Source organism: Salvelinus alpinus, chromosome 19 (assembly GCF_045679555.1).
Source record: "Salvelinus alpinus chromosome 19, SLU_Salpinus.1, whole genome shotgun sequence".
Lineage (NCBI taxonomy): Eukaryota > Metazoa > Chordata > Actinopteri > Salmoniformes > Salmonidae > Salvelinus > Salvelinus alpinus.
In genome coordinates, this window is record NC_092104.1 from 23095390 (window position 1) to 23114453 (window position 19064).

The window sequence follows — 19064 nt, forward strand, 5'->3', positions numbered from 1 at the left end:
TGTTGCTCCTAGACTTTCCACTTCACAATAACAGCACTTACAGTTGACCCGGGCAGCTCTAGCAGGGCAGAAATTTGACTGACTGAGTCTGAGAGATATGGTTCTATCTAGACTGGAACACTGCAGTAATTTATGACAAGAGAAAGACAGAATAGGAGATGGTGCCATTTTCTTGTTTCCATTGCACAGGCAAATAATGTCAGTTCTCCCAGGGGCTACCTCGGTATAAGCCCCTGGCTCCATGGACTGATGACACACATTTATACAATTGCTCTCGCTTTGATCTTTTATCGTCTTTTCCTCCCTCCAGTCAAACTCATCATATCACTGAGTTTGTATGCAAACCAAATGGCACCCTATTCCCTATTTAGTGCGTTTGACAGGGTCCATAAAAGTAGTGCACTATATAGGGAATAGGGTTGCCATTTGGGACCCATCCTGAGACTGTAGACTGCACTGCAACCCAGACCATTTTGTTTTAACTAACACTGTAAGGAGATTTAATCTTCTCTACTGTATGTCTCATGTGCTTAGTCTTTAAGAAACATGCTTATTGAGCAGAAAGGAGGACTAGACTGGTTTATTATGTTGCGGCTGGCCCCTAAGCTATGTCTGTCATATAACTAATGCTCATCAAATGAAAATAGGGGCACTTACTTGATTCAGTTGCACTTGAAGTTTTGTTTAAACTTTTCTGGGGCTGGGCACTATTTTCACTACTAGTCTTCTCCACTTTGGAATGGGGGCCCAGCTTTTTCTGTCATAGAACCAATGCTCATTTAAATGAAAAATAGGAGCCAGCACTCACTTAATTCAGTTGCACTGTTCACTGCTAAAATGTTCTTTAACAAGCAACATATCCTAACAGAGCACACACCACAAATGGCTTCTATCAAACTTTCATTGAGCACATTTGGTTAAGAAAGTGTTGGAAGACTAGCTGTCGTCATGGCATAAGCTAATGGGGATCCGAATGAAGAATAAAGACTAAAGCGCATTCTCTTGTCACCCTGATAGAACTACTGCTGCTATGCCATCTCTCTGCCTTCATCTCTCCCTCTCATCATCAGGTTTATTAATCAGTCCCTTCCGATCTCACGTCCAAGCAGATGCATGCACATCTAATGCAATCTGATATGATTGCATCAGTGATTATGACGTTCCCCCGGAGTGTTTAGTTTACACCATAGCCAGCCCTGTCAATCAAGCCAAGACATGACGATAAATTGTGTTTTCCGAACTCCATCCTAGCATGGTTAATTGGAGAGACGTCTCTGGGAGATGTGGTTTGGCACGTCCTCTCTACCAGCTTTAGCAGCTTTCTCCCGGAGCCCTGCATTCCCAATTCACAAGCCACTCCTTTTGTCTGTCTGTATGCTGTCATTTCCATCCCTCCTGACCCTAAAATAGATCTAATACTACCTTAATGACAGGCTCAGCTGATCAAGCTCCTCTCCAAGAGGGCAGAGGAGGAAGGAAAGCTCTGTTCAAGTTGTCGTATATTTCATCAAAGGAGGAGAGACAATTCAATCTGGAGACAACCGGGAGAGCAGGAGATTACACCAACCTTAAACTGAATGTATTTCCCATCGTATTGGTGTACTGTGTTTTCAGAATGGAATTTTATCTGCAGCATGATTCACTGAACAAGATTGCTTTTAACAAGGATTTCATTTCAACACTTTGTATTGTTTAAAGATGGGTTAGATGAAAAGATGAGCTGCCTTTTTAGAGCAACAGGGGATCTGTGTTTACACTGCAGGCTTTATCCACATTATTTGGAATTCACCATTTCCCTGATGAAGACATGTTTTTTGAAACGCGTCGGTGGTAAGCAAATTCAATAAAGGCTTATTTTGCTGCAGGCTTCTAGCTTTACAATTTCTTTTATTTAGTTCTCAGCATTTCCCTATCCATGAATATAATCCTTGTCAACTAGTTTGAGATCACACAAGTGAGGAATGTTTTTCATTACATGTAATACAGCCAAGAAGCTGACTGTAGTTTTGGACTATTGGGCCATTTGTCCTGATCTGAGTGGTGTTCCCTTGCCTTCAGAGGAAGCATATGCTGTTTCAGGAGATGCACCATTGGAGTGGGCCAGATGGCTCGTGGTTAATTTAGCATGAACCATGGACCAGCACCACCGTTCTCTGCTCATAAACAATCCATGATTACACTGTTGATCGATCACATTGTCTGGCTGCCACAAGTTCTCCGTTGCAGGCCTCTGAAGGCCGGGACAATATCTCTCACTTAACAATTGAGACAATGAAATTAAATCAAATCAAATGTATTTATATAGCCCTTCGTACATCAGCTGATATCTCAAAGTGCTGTACAGAAACCCAGCCTAAAACCCCAAACAGCAAGCAATGCAGGTGTAGAAGCACGGTGGCTAGGAAAAACTCCCTAGAAAGGCCAAAACCTAGGAAGAAACCTAGAGAGGAACCAGGCTATGAGGGGTGGCCAGTCCTCTTCTCGCTGTGCCGGGTGGAGATTATAACAGAACATGGCCAAGATGTTCAAATGTTCATAAATGACCAGCATGGTCAAATTATAATAATCACAGTAGTTGTCGAGGGTGCAGCAAGTCAGCACCTCAGGAGTAAATGTCAGTTGGCTTTTCATAGCCGATCATTCAGAGTATCTCTACCGCTCCTGCGGTCTCTAGAGAGTTGAAAACAGCAGGTCTGGGACAGGTAGCACGTCCGGTGAACAGGTCAGGGTTCCATAGCCGCAGGCAGAACAGTTAAAACTGGAGCAGCAGCACGGCCAGGTGGACTGGGGACAGCAAGGAGTCATCATGCCAGGTAGTCCTGAGGCATGGTCCTAGGGCTCAGGTCCTCCGAGAGAGAGAAAGAAATAGAGAAAGAGAGAATTAGAGAGAGCATACTTAAATTCACACAGGACACCGGATAAGACAGGAGAAGTACTCCAGATATAACAAACTGACCCTAGCCCCCCGACACATAAACTACTGCAGCATAAATACTGGAGGCTGAGACAGGAGGGGTCAGGAGACACTGTGGCCCCATCCGATGATTCCCCCGGACAGGGCCAAACAGGAAGGATATAACCCCACCCACTTTGCCAAAGCACAGCCCCCACACCACTAGAGGGATAGCTTCAACCACCAACTTACCATCCTGCGACAAGGCCGAGTATAGCCCAGAAAGATCTCCGCCACGGCACAACCCAAGGGGGGGCGCCAACCCAGACAGGAAGATCACGTCAGTGACTCAACCCACTCAAGTGACGCACCCCTCCTAGGGACGGCATGAAAGAGCACCAGTAAGCCAGTGACTCAACCCCTGTAATAGGGTTAGAGGTAGAGAATCCCAGTGGAGAGAGGGGAACCGGCCAGGCAGAGACAGCAAGGGCGGTTCGTTGCTCCAGAGCCTTTCCGTTCACCTTCACACTCCTGGGCCAGATTACACTCAATCATATGACCCACTGAAGAGATGAGTCTTCAGTAAAGACTTAAAAGTTGAAACCGAGTCTGCGTCTCTCACATGGGTAGGCAGACCATTCCATAAAAATGGAGATCTATAGGAGAAAGCGCTTCCTCCAGCTGTTTGCTTAGAAATTCTAGGGACAATTAGGAGGCCTGCGTCTTGTGACCGTAGCGTACGTGTAGGTATGTACGGCAGGACCAACTCGGAAAGATAGGTAAGAACAAGCCCATGTAATGCTTTGTAGGTTAGCAGTAAAACCTTGAAATCAGCTCTTGCCTTAACAGGAAGCCAGTGTAGGGAGGCTAGCACTGGAGTAATATGATCACATTTTTGCTTCTAGTCAGGATTCTAGCAGCCGTATTTAGCACTAACTGAAGTTTATTTATTGCTTTATCCGGGTAGCCGGAAAGTAGAGCATTGCAGTAGTCTAACCTAGAAGTAACAAAAGCATGGATTAGTTTTTCTGCATCATTTTTGGACAGAAAGTTTCTGATTGTTGCAATGTTACGTAGATGGAGAAAAGCTGTCCTTGAAACAGTCTTGATATGTTCGTCAAAAGAGAGATCAGGGTCCAGAGTAACGCCGAGGTCCTTCACAGTTTTATTTGAGACGACTTTACAACCATCAAGATGAATTGTCAGATTCAACAGAAGATCTCTTTGTTTCTTGGGACCTAGAACAAGCATCTCTGTTTTGTCCGAGTTTAAAAGTAAAACGTTTGCAGCCATCCACTTCCTTATGTCTGAAACACAGGCTTCTAGCGAGGGCAATTTTGGGGCTTCACCATGTTTCATTGAAATGTACAGCTGTGTGTCATCCGCATAGCAGTGAAAGTTAACATTATGTTTTCGAATGACATCCCCAAGAGGTAAAATATATAGTGAAAACAATAGTGGTCCTAAAACGGAACCTTGAGGAACACCGAAATGTACAGTTGATTTGTCAGAGGACAAACCATTCACAGAGACAAACTGATATCTTTCCGACAGATAAGATCTAAACCAGGCCAGAACTTGTCCGTGTAGACCAATTTGGGTTTCCAATCTCTCCAAAAGAATGTGGTGATCGATGGTATCAAAGGCAGCACTAAGGTCTAGGAGCACGAGGACAGATGCAGAGCCTCGGTCTGACGCCATTAAAAGGTCATTTACCACCTTCACAAGTGCAGTCTCAGTGCTATGATGGGGTCTAAAACCAGGCTGAAGCATTTCGTATACATTGTTTGTCTTCAGGAAGGCAGTGAGTTGCTGCGCAACAGCTTTTTCTAACATTTTTGAGAGGAATGGAAGATTCGATATAGGCCGATAGTTTTTTATATTTTCTGGGTCAAGGATTGGCTTTTTCAAGAGAGGCTTTATTACTGCCACTTTTAGTGAGTTTGGTACACATCCGGTGGATAGAGAGCCGTGGCTGGAAAGCTGTGGCTGGAATAATATTCCATATTATGCAGTAGAGTGACTCAATTGAGCGTTGACATAGGATATTCCCATTAGAGATACACTAGGGGAAGGAAGAGATGAATAGGATAACATGGCGGATGTGATCACAACAGTGGATTCGATTTACTGTAAACTTATCCTATATTGTATGGATAGGGTGACACAACAGTTATGTGAAGCTGGGTGTCTGACACTGTATCCCTAGTTGGGCTTTGGAAGAATCCTCTGCCATAGATGTCCTAGATGTGAAACGAAGATCTATGGGTGAGATTCAGATGAAGTCAGCGGGACATTTTCAATTATCTCTTCTACCTGTTACTCTCTTCTCATATTGGGAATCTCAATGTCCAGTTAAAACGGAAACAAATGGCTCTCTTATGACTCACCACAGAGCAGAGGCCCCTGAATGCAAGAAGGATGAGCATGATCAGAGTGAATGCAGAAGCAGCAGACAGAGGCCCAGCGCTCCATCAGTGGTAAGCTGGTGCTTCATTGCTCGTGCAGGGCAGGCGCCGTGGCAGGTGCTTCAGTTTGAATGGTGTTGATGGATGCCGGGGCTGCAGCACATTCTTTCAACTTTTCAAAAAGCGTTTGAGATGCGGCCTGTCAAAATGCCACGCAGTGCCGAGTCTCAGCGCCACCTCTGCCACTTTAATGTCAGAGTCATGGAAGTGTCAGGGGAACCTCTCTCTCTTTCTCTCTCCCTCTCGCTCTCTTACAAAATTGAAATCAGAGCTTTAGGCAAGGCAATTGTCACTCTGGCACATGGTTACGGAGAGGCTGATCAACAGATGGAGAGATTGCAGAGAGAGAGCGAGGGAAAGTCTTGTCTCCCATCTTAGATACATCTGTCTGAACTTCATTAAAATGGGATCATAACAACTACGTTTCTATTTAGCTTTGACAGGGATAACAGTCAACAAGCACTTAACATCAGTGTCATCTAGGTACAGTACTGGATGATGTTGGACATTATCTGTGTACTTTGTTTCTGCTGCTGCCCTTTGTTCAGTCTGACTTATAACTTCATTTGAGACAATCTGGGAGCCATGCTCTCTCGCACTCTCTCTCTCTCTCAATTCAATTCAATTCATGGGGCTTTATTGGCATGGGAAACCTATGTTAACATTGCCAAGGCAAGTGAAATAGATAATAAACAAAAGTGAAATAAACAATAAAAAATGTACAGTAAACATGACACAAAAGTTCCAAAAGATTAAAGACATTTAAAATGTCATATTATGTCTATATACAGTTTGTAACAATGTGCAAATAGTTAAACTACAAAAGGAAATTAAATAAATATGGGTTGTATATACAATGGAGTTTGTTCTTCAATGGTTGCTCTTTTCAAATGGCTAACAGGTCACACATCTTTCTGCTATGATGGCACACTGTGGTATTTCACCCAATAGATATGGGAGTTTATAAAAATTTGATTTATTTTTTAAATTCTTTGTGGGTCTGTGTAATCTGAGGGAAATATGTGTTCTGATATGGTCATACATTTGGTAGGAGGTTAGGAAGTGCAGCTCAGTTTCCACCTCGTTTTGTGGGCAGTGTGCACATAGCCTGTCTTCTCTTGAGAGCCAGGTCTGCCTACAGCGGCCTTTCTCAATAGCAAAGTCATGCTCATTGAGTCTGTACATAGTCAAAGCTTTCCTTCATTTTGGGTCAGTCACAGTGGTCAGGTATTCTGCTACTGTGTACTCTCTGTTTAGGGCCAAATAGCATTCTAGTTTGCTCAGTTTTTTTGTTAATTACTTGACACATTGGAAAGAATTATCTTCATGTTTTCCCATGATTTGTTTGGGTCTAATTGTGTTGCATTCCTGGGGTCTGTTTGTGTTTGTGAACAGAGCTCCATGACCAGCTTGCTTATGGGACTCTTCTCCAGGTTAATCTCTCTGTAGGTGATGGCTTTGTTATGGAAGGTTTGGGAATGCTTCCTTTTAGGTGGTTGTGGAATTTAATGGCTCTTTTCTGGATTTTGATAATTAGCGGGTATCAGCTAAAATCTGGTGTTTCAATTTGTTTTTCCCCCACATTTTGTGAATTATTGGTTGGTGAGCGAACCCCACAACCATAAAGGGCAATGGGTTCTATAACTGATTCAAGTATTTTTAGCCAGATCCTAATAGGTATGTCAAATTTGATGTTCCTTTTGATGGCATAGAAGGCCCTTCTTGCTTTGTTTCTCAGATCATTCACAGCTTTGTGGAAGTTACCTGTGGCGCTGATGTTTAGGCCGAGGTATTTATCGTTTTTTGTGTGCTCGGGGGCAACGGTGTCGAGATCAACATCACAGGCCTTTTTGGGTTGGAGGGTTTGTATTTTGTCCTGTAGTTCATTCAATGTAATTTGGAGAATCCAGTGGGTTCTGGTAGTCTTTAATATCTGACTGACTGAAGATTTGTAATTGATCATGTACAGTGGGGAGAACAAGTATTTGATACACTGCCGATTTTGCAGGTTTTCCTACTTACAAAGCATGTAGAGGTCTGTAATTTTTATCATAGGTACACTTCAACTGTGAGAGACGGAATCTAAAACAAAAATCCAGAAAATCACATTGTATGATTTTTAAGTAATTAATTTGCATTTTATTGCATGACATAAGTATTTGATCACCTACCAACCAGTAAGAATTCCGGCTCTCACAGACCTGTTAGTTTTTATTTAAGAAGCCCTCCTGTTCTCCACTCATTACCTGTATTAACTGCACCTGTTTGAACTCGTTACCTGTATAAAAGACACCTGTCCACACACTCAATCAAACAGACTCCAACCTCTCCACAATGGCCAAGACCAGAGAGCTGTATAAGGACATCAGGGATAAAATTGTAGACATGCAACAGGCTGGGATGGGCTACAGGACAATAGGCAAGCAGCTTGGTGAGAAGGCAACAACTGTTGGCGCAATTATTAGAAAATGGAAGAAGTTCAAGATGACGGTCAATCACACTCGGTCTGGGGCTCCATGCAAGATCTCACCTCGTGGGGCATCAATGATCATGAGGAAGGTGAGTTATCAGCCCAGAACTACACGGCAGGACCTGGTCAATGACCTGGAGAGAGCTGGGACCACAGTCTCAAAGAAAACCATTAGTAACACACTACACCGTCATGGATTAAAATCCTGCAGCGCACGCAAGGTCCACCTGCTCAAGCCAGCGCATGTCCAGGCCCGTCTGAAGTTTGCCAATGACCATCTGGATGATCCAGAGGAGGAATGGGAGAAGGTCATGTGGTCTTATGAGACAAAAATAGAGCTTTTTGGTCTAAACTCCACTCGCCGTGTTTGGAGGAAGAAGAAGGATGAGTACAACCCCAAGAACACCATCCCAACCGTGAAGCATGGAGGTGGAAACATCATTCTTTGGGGATGCTTTTCTGCAAAGGGTACAGGATGACTGCACCGTATTGAGGGGAGGATGGATGGGGCCATGTATCGCGAGATCTTGGCCAACAACCTCCTTCCCTCAGTAAGAGCATTGAAGATGGGTCGTGGCTGGTTCTTCCAGCATGACAACGACCCGAAACACACAGCCAGGGCAACTAAGGAGTGGCGCCGTAAGAAGCATCTCAAGGTCCTGGAGTGGCCTAGCCAGTCTCCAGACCTGAACCCAATAGAAAATCTTTGGAGGGAGCTGAAAGTCCGTATTGCCCAGCGACAGCCCCGAAACCTGAAGGATCTGGAGAAGATCTGTATGGAGGAGTGGGCCAAAATCCCTGCTGCAGTGTGTGCAAACCTGGTCAAGAACTACAGGAAACGTATGATCTCTGTAATTGCAAACAAAGGTTTCTGTACCAAATATTAAGATCTGCTTTTCTGATGTATCAAATACTTATGTCATGCAATAAAATGCAAATTAATTACTTAAAAATCATACAATGTGATTTTCTGGATTTTTGTTTTAGATTCCGTCTCTCATAGTTGAAGTGTACCCATGATAGAAATTACAGACCTCTACATGCTTTGTAAGTAGGAAAACCTGCAAAATCGGCAGTGTATCAAATACTTGTTCTCCCCACTGTATATGTTTTTGCTGTTTGTTCTTTGTTATAGAGCCAAAAAGATTGGAGAAGTGGTTAATCCACACATCTCCGTTTTGGATAGATAACTCTTCATGTTGTTGTTTGTTTAGTGTATTAAACTTTTCCCAGAAGTGGTTCGATTCTATGGATTCTTCAATTACATTGAGCTGATTTCTAACGTGCTGTTCCTTCTTTTTCCGTAGTGTATTTCTGTATTGTTTTAATGATTCACCATAGTGAAAGCGTAGACTCAGGTTTTCTGAGTCTCTATGTTTTTGGTTGGATAGGTTTCTTTCTTAGGTTTTTCCATTCTTCATCAAACATTGTCATTCATTGTCATTGTTGTTAATTTTCTTAGGTTGTCTGCTTGACATGTTCAGATTTGACAGGGAAGCTGAAAGGTCAAATATACTGTTTAGGCTTTCTACTCCCAAGTTTACACCTTCCCTATTACAGATATAAGTTTTGTCCATGAAGTTGTCTAAAAGGGATTGAATTTGTTGTTGCCTAATTGTTTTTGGTAGGTTTCTACATTTCTTAATATTGTGCAGTTCCTTTGGCTTTGATGCATCGTGTTTGAGTATTGCTCTGTTCAGGTAGACTGCGATTTTGCTGTGATCTTATATGGGTGATGGTGGGCAGACTGTGAATGCTCCGAGAGACTCTGGGTTGAGGTCAGTGATAAAGTAATCTAAAGTACTACAGCCAAGGAATGAGCTGTAGGTGTACCTAGCATAGGAGTCTCCTTGAAGCCTACCATTGACTATGTACAGATCCAGCGTGCGACAGAGCTACAGGAGTTTTTGTTGGTTGTCTTGTCATAGTTTTGTCTAGAGGTGCATATTTGGGAGGGATACTGTCACCTCCAGGTAGGTGTTTGTCCCCCTGTGTGCTGAGATTGTCAGGTTCTTGTCCAGTTCTGGCATTTAAGTCACCACAAACTAGTACATGTCCCTGGGCCTAGAAATGGTTGATCTCCCCTTCAAGTATGGAGAAGCTGTCATCGTTTAAAATATGGGTATTCTATTGGGGGTATATAAGTAGCACACATGAGGAAATGTTTTTCTGTTGAAATAATTTCCTTATTCATTTCTAGCCAGATGTAAAATGTTCCTGTTTTGACTAATTTAATAGAGTGGGTTAGGTCTGCTCTACACCAAATTAGCATACCCCCTGAGTCTCTTCCCTGTTTCACAACTTGGAGTTTGTTGGATTGGACTACCAGCTCTCTGGGCAACCAGTGGGTCCATCCCCTCTATACCATGTTTCTTGTAGGATGAAAATGTTTGATTTTTCCAATTTCTTTGATGAATTCTGGTGTTTCTGCTCTTTAGGCCAAAGGCAGATGACCTCAGACCTTGCATATTCCAGGATAAGATTGAAAAAGCTTCTTCGACCACAAAACTTTTACTATCACTCCCTTGAGTGCTATGGCCACCCTTTCCTGCTGGGCCCTCAGGTCGTTTGTGCCCGTGTGAATTATAATGTGGCTGGGGGACCCTAGTGTGTCCTCTGACAACAGCCATTTGAGACAATGAGGAGCAGCCATTTGAGTCAAGGGATGAGCTGTAGGTGTACCTAGCATTGGAGTCTCCTCGGGTGGATGTGTGGGAGTTGTCAGGAGAGCTATCAGAGGGGGTGGGGTCTGTTGGGTTGGTGGGTCTGTCCTATTGTGGTGTTGAGGTTGTGGTCCGGGTCTGAGGTGGGCTGTTTTGCTGGCTTCTCTGGGGGAGTGTCCTGCTCTCTGTCACACCTCAGCTTTCTCACCTCCTCCTTCACCGCTGTTAGCTGTGCCATGCGTGTCTCTCTCTCCTCCTTCACCACTGTTAGCTGTGCCATGTGTTTCTCACCTCCTCCTTCACCGCTGTTAGCTGTGCCATGTGTGTCTCTCTCTCCTCCTTCACCACTGTTAGCTGTGCCATGTGTTTCTCACCTCCTCCTTCACCACTGTTAGCTGTGCCATGTGTTTCTCACCTCCTCCTTCACCGCTGTTAGCTGTGCCATGTGTTTCTCACCTCCTCCTTCACCGCTGTTAGCTGTGCCATGTGTTTCTCACCTCCTCCTTCACCGCTGTTAGCTGTGCCATGTGTTTCTCACCTCCTCCTTCACCGCTGTTAGCTGTGCCATGTGTTTCTCACCTCCTCCTTCACCGCTGTTAGCTGTGCCATGTGTTTCTCACCTCCTCCTTCACCGCTGTTAGCTGTGCCATGTGTTTCTCACCTCCTCCTTCACCGCTGTTAGCTGTGCCATGTGTTTCTCTCCCTCCTCCTTCACCGCTGTTAGCTGTGCCATGTGTGTCTCTCCCTCCTCCTTCACCGCTGTTAGCTGTGCCATGTGTTTCTCACCTCCTCCTTCACCACTGTTAGCTGTGCCATGTGTTTCTCACCTCCTCCTTCGCCGCTGTTAGCTGTGCCATGTGTTTCTCACCTCCTCCTTCACCGCTGTTAGCTGTGCCATGTGTTTCTCACCTCCTCCTTCACCGCTGTTAGCTGTGCCATGTGTTTCTCACCTCCTCCTTCACCGCTGTTAGCTGTGCCATGTGTTTCTCACCTCCTCCTTCACCACTGTTAGCTGTGCCATGTGTGTCTCTCTCTCCTCCTTCACCGCTGTTAGCTGTGCCATGTGTTTCTGACCTCCTCCTTCACCGCTGTTAGCTGTGCCATGTGTGTCTCTCTCTCCTCCTTCACCGCTGTTAGCTGTGCCATGTGTTTCTGACCTCCTCCTTCGCCGCTGTTAGCTGTGCCATGTGTGTCTCTCCCTCCTTCACTGCATTTAGCTGTGCCATGTGTGTCTCTCTCTCCTCCTTCACCACTGTTAGCTGTGCCATGTGTTTCTCACCTCCTCCTTCACCGCTGTTAGCTGTGCCATGTGTGTCTCTCCCTCCTTCACTGCATTTAGCTGTGCCATGTGTGTCTCACTCTCCTCCTTCACCGCTGTTAGCTGTGCCATGTGTGTCTCTCCCTCCTCCTTCACCGCTGTTAGCTGTGCCATGTGTGTCTCACCTCCTCCTTCGCCGCTGTTAGCTGTGCCATGTGTGTCTCACCTCCTCCTTCACCACTGTTATCTGTGCCATGTGTGTTTCTCACCTCCTCCTTCACCACTGTTATCTGTGCCATGTGTTTCTCACCTCCTCCTTCACCGCTGTTAGCTGTGCCATGTGTGTCTCTCCCTCCTCCTTCACTGCATTTAGCTGTGCCATGTGTTTCTCATCTCCTCCTTCACCGCTGTTAGCTGTGCCATGTGTGTGTCTCCCTCCTCCTTCACTGCATTTAGCTGTGCCATGTGGTCCTCTCTCTTCTCCTTAAGTTCTCTCACCTCAGTCCGGAGTGCAGCCAGTTCTCTCAGACAGCCGTCCATCTCCACCTCCCGCCCCCCGGGCCTTTTGGGGGTGTGTTGTTGTGCTGGTCTGGTTTGTTCTGTCTGGATTTTGTGGAATAGCTCTCTGAGCTCTACCATGTCTCTCTCCAGCTTGGTGAATTTATCCCTCTCAATGATGGAGGAGCAGTGCAGTTGTGGGACCTGGGTGTGTTCAGTGCTGGGGGGTGTGATGAGACTCACTCAGGGTGGGGGAGTAGTCACTGATAGAGAGCCTTTCCTGCTGTGCTCTTTTATCCCGTAAAAGTCCTGCTGGAACTGCTTGAGGATGTCCTGCACCATTACTGTCTCAGACTTGTACACGTTGACAGAGGTTGTTTCAATTTCCTCAATGTCTAGTATTCTGAGTTTCCACCCTGGGCCAATACCCTCTCTCTTGACATAGGGGTAGTGTGCTCTTATAGCACTGCGCCATGCCAGGGGATGTTCTGTGTGGAAAATTTAGTTGCTTATGTTACCCTCTTTGTAGCAGTCAGCAAATAGTTTCTCTGGATTGTCCTTGAGGAGCTTATTTTTGTACTTATTCCGTGCCATGTTATTTTTAATATCCAAAGGTTACTGCACAGGGATAAGCCATGGCGCAGGGGTCTTCAAAGGGTGGGGGAGGCTGTGAAACCCTGCTGCCATTGTTAGGCTCAATAGTTTTCACACATCTCACTTCACACTTCAGTGCTAATTGAAGTTGCAGCCAGGCCTGTTCTGTCCTAGCAGCTTGGTAGCCTTATTTACCACGCTGTATATAACAACATTACTTATAGATTATTGTATTTTACTTTTTGGCTTCAGAAGTAGGTTCAGACTGAACATCACTTTGCGTTGGATGGTATTTCCAGGTTTCGGTTTGTTATACGTTTTTTCTTGATAGTCCTTGGTAGTAAGAATCCATTCAGGTAATTTTGTCCAAAATCAAGGTTTTAGGTATGGAATTTTGATTTGGTTTGAATGTTTTGATATAGAGGCTAGTATCCTGTATAAGTTTATCTACATTTATCCCACTATAATACTATTGTTTTTGCAGAAGAACTCAGGAGCTCATGAGCACAGGATCTCTCTCTCTCTCTGTCGCTCTGTCTCTCTCTCTGTGTCTCTGTCTGTCTGCCTCTCTCTCTCTCTCTGCCTCTCTCTCTCTCTGTGTCTCTGTCTGTCTGCCTCTCTCTCTGCCTCTCTCTCTCTCTCTTTGCCTCTCTCCCTCGCTCTCTCTCTCTCTCTCTGCCTCACTCTCTCTCTCTCTCTGCCTCTCTCTCTCTCTCTCTGCCTCGCTCTCTCCGTCTCTCTGCCTTGCTCTCTGTCTCTCTCTCTGCCTCGCCCTCTGTCTCTCTCTCTGTGTGTCTCACTCTCTGTCTCTCTCTGTCTTCCTCTTTACCACTCGCTCTCTCGCTGCCTCTTTTGATAAGACACATTATGTTTTAATGCTGTGGAATAGAGAGAAAGGCTCATCAACATGGGGGGACATGACCTTAGGTCGGAGGAGAGATTGGACAATTAGATTCAATGATGGGGGAGAAGTGGGGACATGTATCTTTACTTTGGCCTTTCTTACCATCCAAACAATGTTTATAGGTTTAACTTTATTCAGAGAGTGGAAGCAAGCGATTGGGCAATTTGTCATGCCACTGTGTCATGAGCCTCAACATAACAGCCATTACACTGACCACTTACTCTGTTGATGCGTACCGAATGGCACCCTATTCCCTTTATAGTGCACTACTTTTGATGGACCCTTGTCAAAAATAGTGCACTGTCAACGAAATAGGGTGTAATTTTGAACGCATCCATAGATACAGGGTTTGTCACTCTGTTAGTTGCTGATTTGGTGATCCACAGTCGCCCAAGACATCAGAAGGGGTGAGAAATAGAGTGATCATCTCACTCAGATCTTAGTTGAATTTTGGAGTTAGCTTGTTAGCCTGTTGTATTAGCCAAAGCAATGGTATGTAACAAAATACAGTCAAAAGCTCAAATTTCACTCAAAGCAGAGCTCTGGCTAATAAGAGCCAAGGTGTGTCAAAATCCTCAAGCCTCAGTCTTGGATCTCATCATTTCAATGTAATTTCATTGTGATTAATACTGAATGTGTGACATTTTAGTGTGGGCACGTCTTTAATTGATTATTTACACTTCCCCCACCAGGAGTAGTAGAATGGATAGACTAGGACACATGCAAGACTAGAGCAATGATCACTGACCCTAGTCTCAAATTGCACCCTATTCTCTAAATAGTGCACTACTTTTGACCAGGGTCCATAGTCCCATTTGAGACATATTGCTAGTGTCTTTAACAGCCAGCTGTATGGAAGAGATAGAGCTTCTGTCAGTAAGAGTTCTTATCCCCTCTAGTCTTCTACTCTATTTAATGACAGCATGCTGACCAGGTATTTTCAATAGAGAACTAACGATTCCATTTAGGACTCTCCAGTGGGATAGAATAGTGAATGTATACACATTAATTGCATTTGTGGTGGAACATTGAACATGGTTCCATAGTTCCAAAGTACAATAATGTCGATTGAAACAAATAGTAAGTCATACACACCTGTCTAATCTTGTGTGTGTGTGTGCATGCGTGCGTGTGTGTGTGTTCTTATTCCAGGTCTGAAACGTAGCTATACGTGTGAAGTCTGCAATGTCACACTCAACTCTGTGGCACAGTACCATGCACATCTGCAGGGCTCAAAGCACCAAAACAAGTGAGTCTTCTCCTCTGTGTACTGCAGCTAAACAGACAATGTCACACTTTGTTTTCTCCTTGTCTGATGGTGAGTTGCCAGCATTTAAATTGTATTGTGCTTGGTTTACGTATATGTATGCTATGCCATTGAAATTCAATTGGCACTTTCAAGGAGGGTTTTTACATTTTGCATCAGCCATAAAAAAAAAAGCTGAGAGCGAGTGAGCAAAATATCAGAGGGGAGGAGTGAGAGTCTCTCTGCTGGCTTTGGGCATCTTTGGATATTTTTCCACTTATGTTCAATCTCATTGAAAGCAGTTAATTTTTAAGGAGGAGAAATGTGTCTAATTGAGACATTTTTCCACTTCTTTCACATTGCTGCTGCTAATTGGTGGCCATGCCGTGGTGCCTGCAGGAGCGAAACGCAGATCAACAAGTGCTTGTTGTACTGTAGACACAACACCCAGAGCCCAGGCTAGCGCCACCAGGCCGTGCTCATCAGAGTGAACAAACAACTAGTGCTAATACACAACCATAATGCACACACAACCATCTAACTCAAACAACTAGTGCTAATACACAACCAACGCACAAAACTAACAGTAAGTCTTCTAACTCAAGCGGGCCATGCTGAAACATGATCAACACTCAGTGTTCAGAGTCAAACACGCAGCTTTTGTCCTGAAACAGTATGTAGGGACAGTATGTAGGGTCGGTATGCAGAGACAGAATGCATATGTAGGGATGGCAGTCAGAGGATGACCTGGTATTGGGCCCAACTCAGCACAGCCTGGCCAGTTGGTGTGAATTGATGGGCTTTTCCATGGTGCGTGTCCTAGAATGAATTCCCCCTGTAGGACCCTCTCTGCCCGTACGTGTCCACAGGGATGCAGGCATCAAGAGACATGACACTTTAGCCCTGCACCTTAGTCACACTCCACTGCACTGCCTCATTGGTGCTAGTGGCTTTCCATACAGGCAGATCCACCCACCCCAGTACGCCAAAGCAACTTCTCTTTCCTCTCGTTCTCTCTCTCTCTGGGTGTATTTAGGTCAGTGCTTTATGCCAGTTTACCCAGATAGAATAGCTATCCGGTGCATGTGACAATAAAAATTCTCTCTCTCTCCAGAGAGGGGAGATATGTCATTGTTGTCTCTTGTCCTATATACAGCCAGACAAATAGAAGATGGCAGTTTATATGAAAGCAGTGGTGCATTTGATGATTTGGATTATATAGTTACTTTTTAATTTGATGGAATGACTTCACAGAGAAGGGTTAGGCTACAGTAAACACTCATCAACAGTTTGTCAGTCATTTGTCTGAATACTATTTCCACTGAAAAAATGATGCACTATAAATTGCATGAGGTCAGGTTAGGTAAGGGTCATATTGACCTCCCCAGTCTCATCACAAATTGATACCAGCAAGCCAAGATTCACGAACTCAGCGTAGCTAACTTGAACCGAGTCCAAGAACTTCAGAGAGGAAATTCTATTTTGACTGAGGGTGGGGGACAAATTACCCCTTCACAATATGCTTACTAATGAGATGTGTGATCAATACTACACTAACAAGCCTGCTACAACGGTACAAAGCCTGGATGCTTAAATACTTAAACCCATGCCAGTGCTACTGGCATCTGAAGCAGAAAGTATGCCACAAATCAAGGTCGTCCTTTCATTTACTAACTCAATTTGGCTGTCTGACATGTTTCTCTTTTTGCTTTCCAAGTATTCTTCACAGTCAGTCACTTCATTTGAGCACACCGTAGCACTGTACCAGTCAGTCGTTGTCCTGCGCTTCATTTGAGCACACAGTAGCAATGTACCTGTTTGTGTCTCAAATGGCACCCTATTCCCTATATAGTGCACTCCTTTTTGACGAGGATCCATCGTTTGTCCTTCCTTGTTACGGCATAAGGAGTCTTTTAGGAGGGGCTTGTCTGGTCCAGGCTGCTGTGACAGAAATAGCCTGCTGGCTTTGTGAGCTGACTGAGCTCCCATCTCCTCCCCAGTCTCAAGGTCTGACTGATTGATAGGGGTTTATGCTGACTACAGCAGACTGACTGAGTGCACAGACAGGGATCCTAGACGTGGCTGTCGGCTGGCTGGTCAGTGTGAACTAAGGAGAAACTGGAGAGGGAACCTGTTTGACCTCTAGTTCAGGACAGGCGAGGAGGGAGGAGGAGGAGGCACTGCAGCTCTCTCTTTCTCTTCTATCACTGGAGGTCAAGAACCATGTGACAGTGCAGTAGCCTATCTCATACTTACACATTACTTGAGTTTATTGTTAAATGTTCTGCTAAGTAAGATACCGACATCTCTGGCGATGACCTAGTTTTGGACCATGTGAACAAGCTTAGCCTATAGATTTACATTTCACATTTGAGTCATTTAGCAGATGCTCTTATCCAGAGTGACTTTCAGGAGCTATTAGGGTTAAGTGCATTGCTCAAGGGCATATCGGCAGATTTTTTACCTAGTCGGCTCGGAGATTCGAACCAGTGACCTTTTGTTTACTGGCCCTACACTCAGCTTCTTGAGGATTAGCGGGTCCCCTGTGGGACGGTTGAGCTAACGTAGGCTAATGTGATTAGCATGAGGTTGTAAGTAACAAGAACATTTCCCAGGACACATCTGATATTGTCAGAAAGCTTAAATTCTTGTTAATCTAACTACACTGTCCAATTTACACTAGCTATTACAGTGAAAGAATACCATGCTATTGTTTGAGGAGAGTGCACAGTAGTGCACAGTTTTGAACTTGAAAAGTTATTAATAAACAAATTAGGCACATTTGGGCAGTCTTGATACAAAGTTTTGAACAGAAATGCAATGGTTCATTGGATCAGACTAAAACTTTGCACATACACTGCTGCCATCTCGTGGCCAATATCTAAATTGCACCTGTGCTGGAATAATACATTATGGCCTTTCTCTTGCATTTCAAAGATGGTACCATTTTTTTTCTTTGTATTATCTTTTACCAGATCTAATGTGTTATATTCTCCAACATTCCTTTCACATTTCCACAAACTGCAAAGTGTTTCCTTTCAAATGGTACCAAGAAAATGCATATCCTTACTTCAGGGCCTGAGGTACAGGCAGTTAGATTTGGGTATGTCATTTTAGGCGAAAATTGAAAAAAAGGGGCCTACCTGGCGCCTCTAGATGTGGGATAACAGAGCCTGAGATGGTGTTTCCTATGTGTAATGTCATCATCCACTGCAAGAGATCGAGACACAGGAGCAGCCAGGCTCGGAAATAAGAGCCTTGGTCACAACATGCATTTTCATGATCAAATGTGAAGAGGGGAAGGTAACGAGGCCGGTGGGAGCGTTACGAGGCGAGGCGGGGGCACGTTGTGTGATCGAGACCAGTCCCTCAGTCCCTCCGCTCCTCAGTCCCTCCGCTCTTCCACTATTGATAGGTCAAGCAGACAGCCTCATTACCATGCCGTCACCGATCCCTCGCCCAACTATCTCCATTCCCCGCTGCTCGCCTGCACTCATCTCTCCCTCCCTCCCAGCCTCCCTCACCATCCCCCCACACTCACACATACTAATGGTGTGCAGAAAGACATTAGCCGCTGTGTTCTCTCACTCCCAGTTGCCATGTCTGAGACTGGAGCGAATGAGAGAATGAGTTTGTCAGGTTGGATGTTGTCGCAGTGATTTGTTATTGCTGCTCTTGTTTCCCATGTGTGGAATCGACCGTCCAAAAAAGAAAGAAAGCTGATTAATGCATGATGTGAAGGTTGGCTCACCTCTCAGGTTTGACACACCATTCATTGCATCATGTAGCACTAGTCAGACATTTATGTGAGGTAAAACAATTATTCAGCCTAATGATAATCTATAAATATAACTTTATTGGTTGTATCCCAAATGGCACCCGGTTCCCTAGTGCACTACTGTTGACCAGGGCCTCTAGGGCCTCATTTGACTATTGTGACCATAGCCCATCCCATATTTCGAGATTATGTATTTTATTTAACTTTTATTTTAGCAAGCAGTCCCATTGAGACCAAGGCCTCTTTTTCAAGGGAGCCCCTACAACATAATAAAAACATACAATAATACAAG

General features: G+C 44.6%; 1 protein-coding gene across 1 annotated transcript in view; it reads left to right on the top strand.

Moving 5' to 3' along the window:
* Positions 1-19064, top strand: part of LOC139545148 (zinc finger matrin-type protein 4-like) — a 209002-nt gene that overhangs the window by 170752 nt on the left and 19186 nt on the right. Inside the window, exon 6 of the mRNA XM_071352592.1 lies at positions 14901-14997. Coding sequence (XP_071208693.1) covers positions 14901-14997 — 97 coding nt within the window. The remainder of the gene's footprint in view (positions 1-14900; positions 14998-19064) is intronic.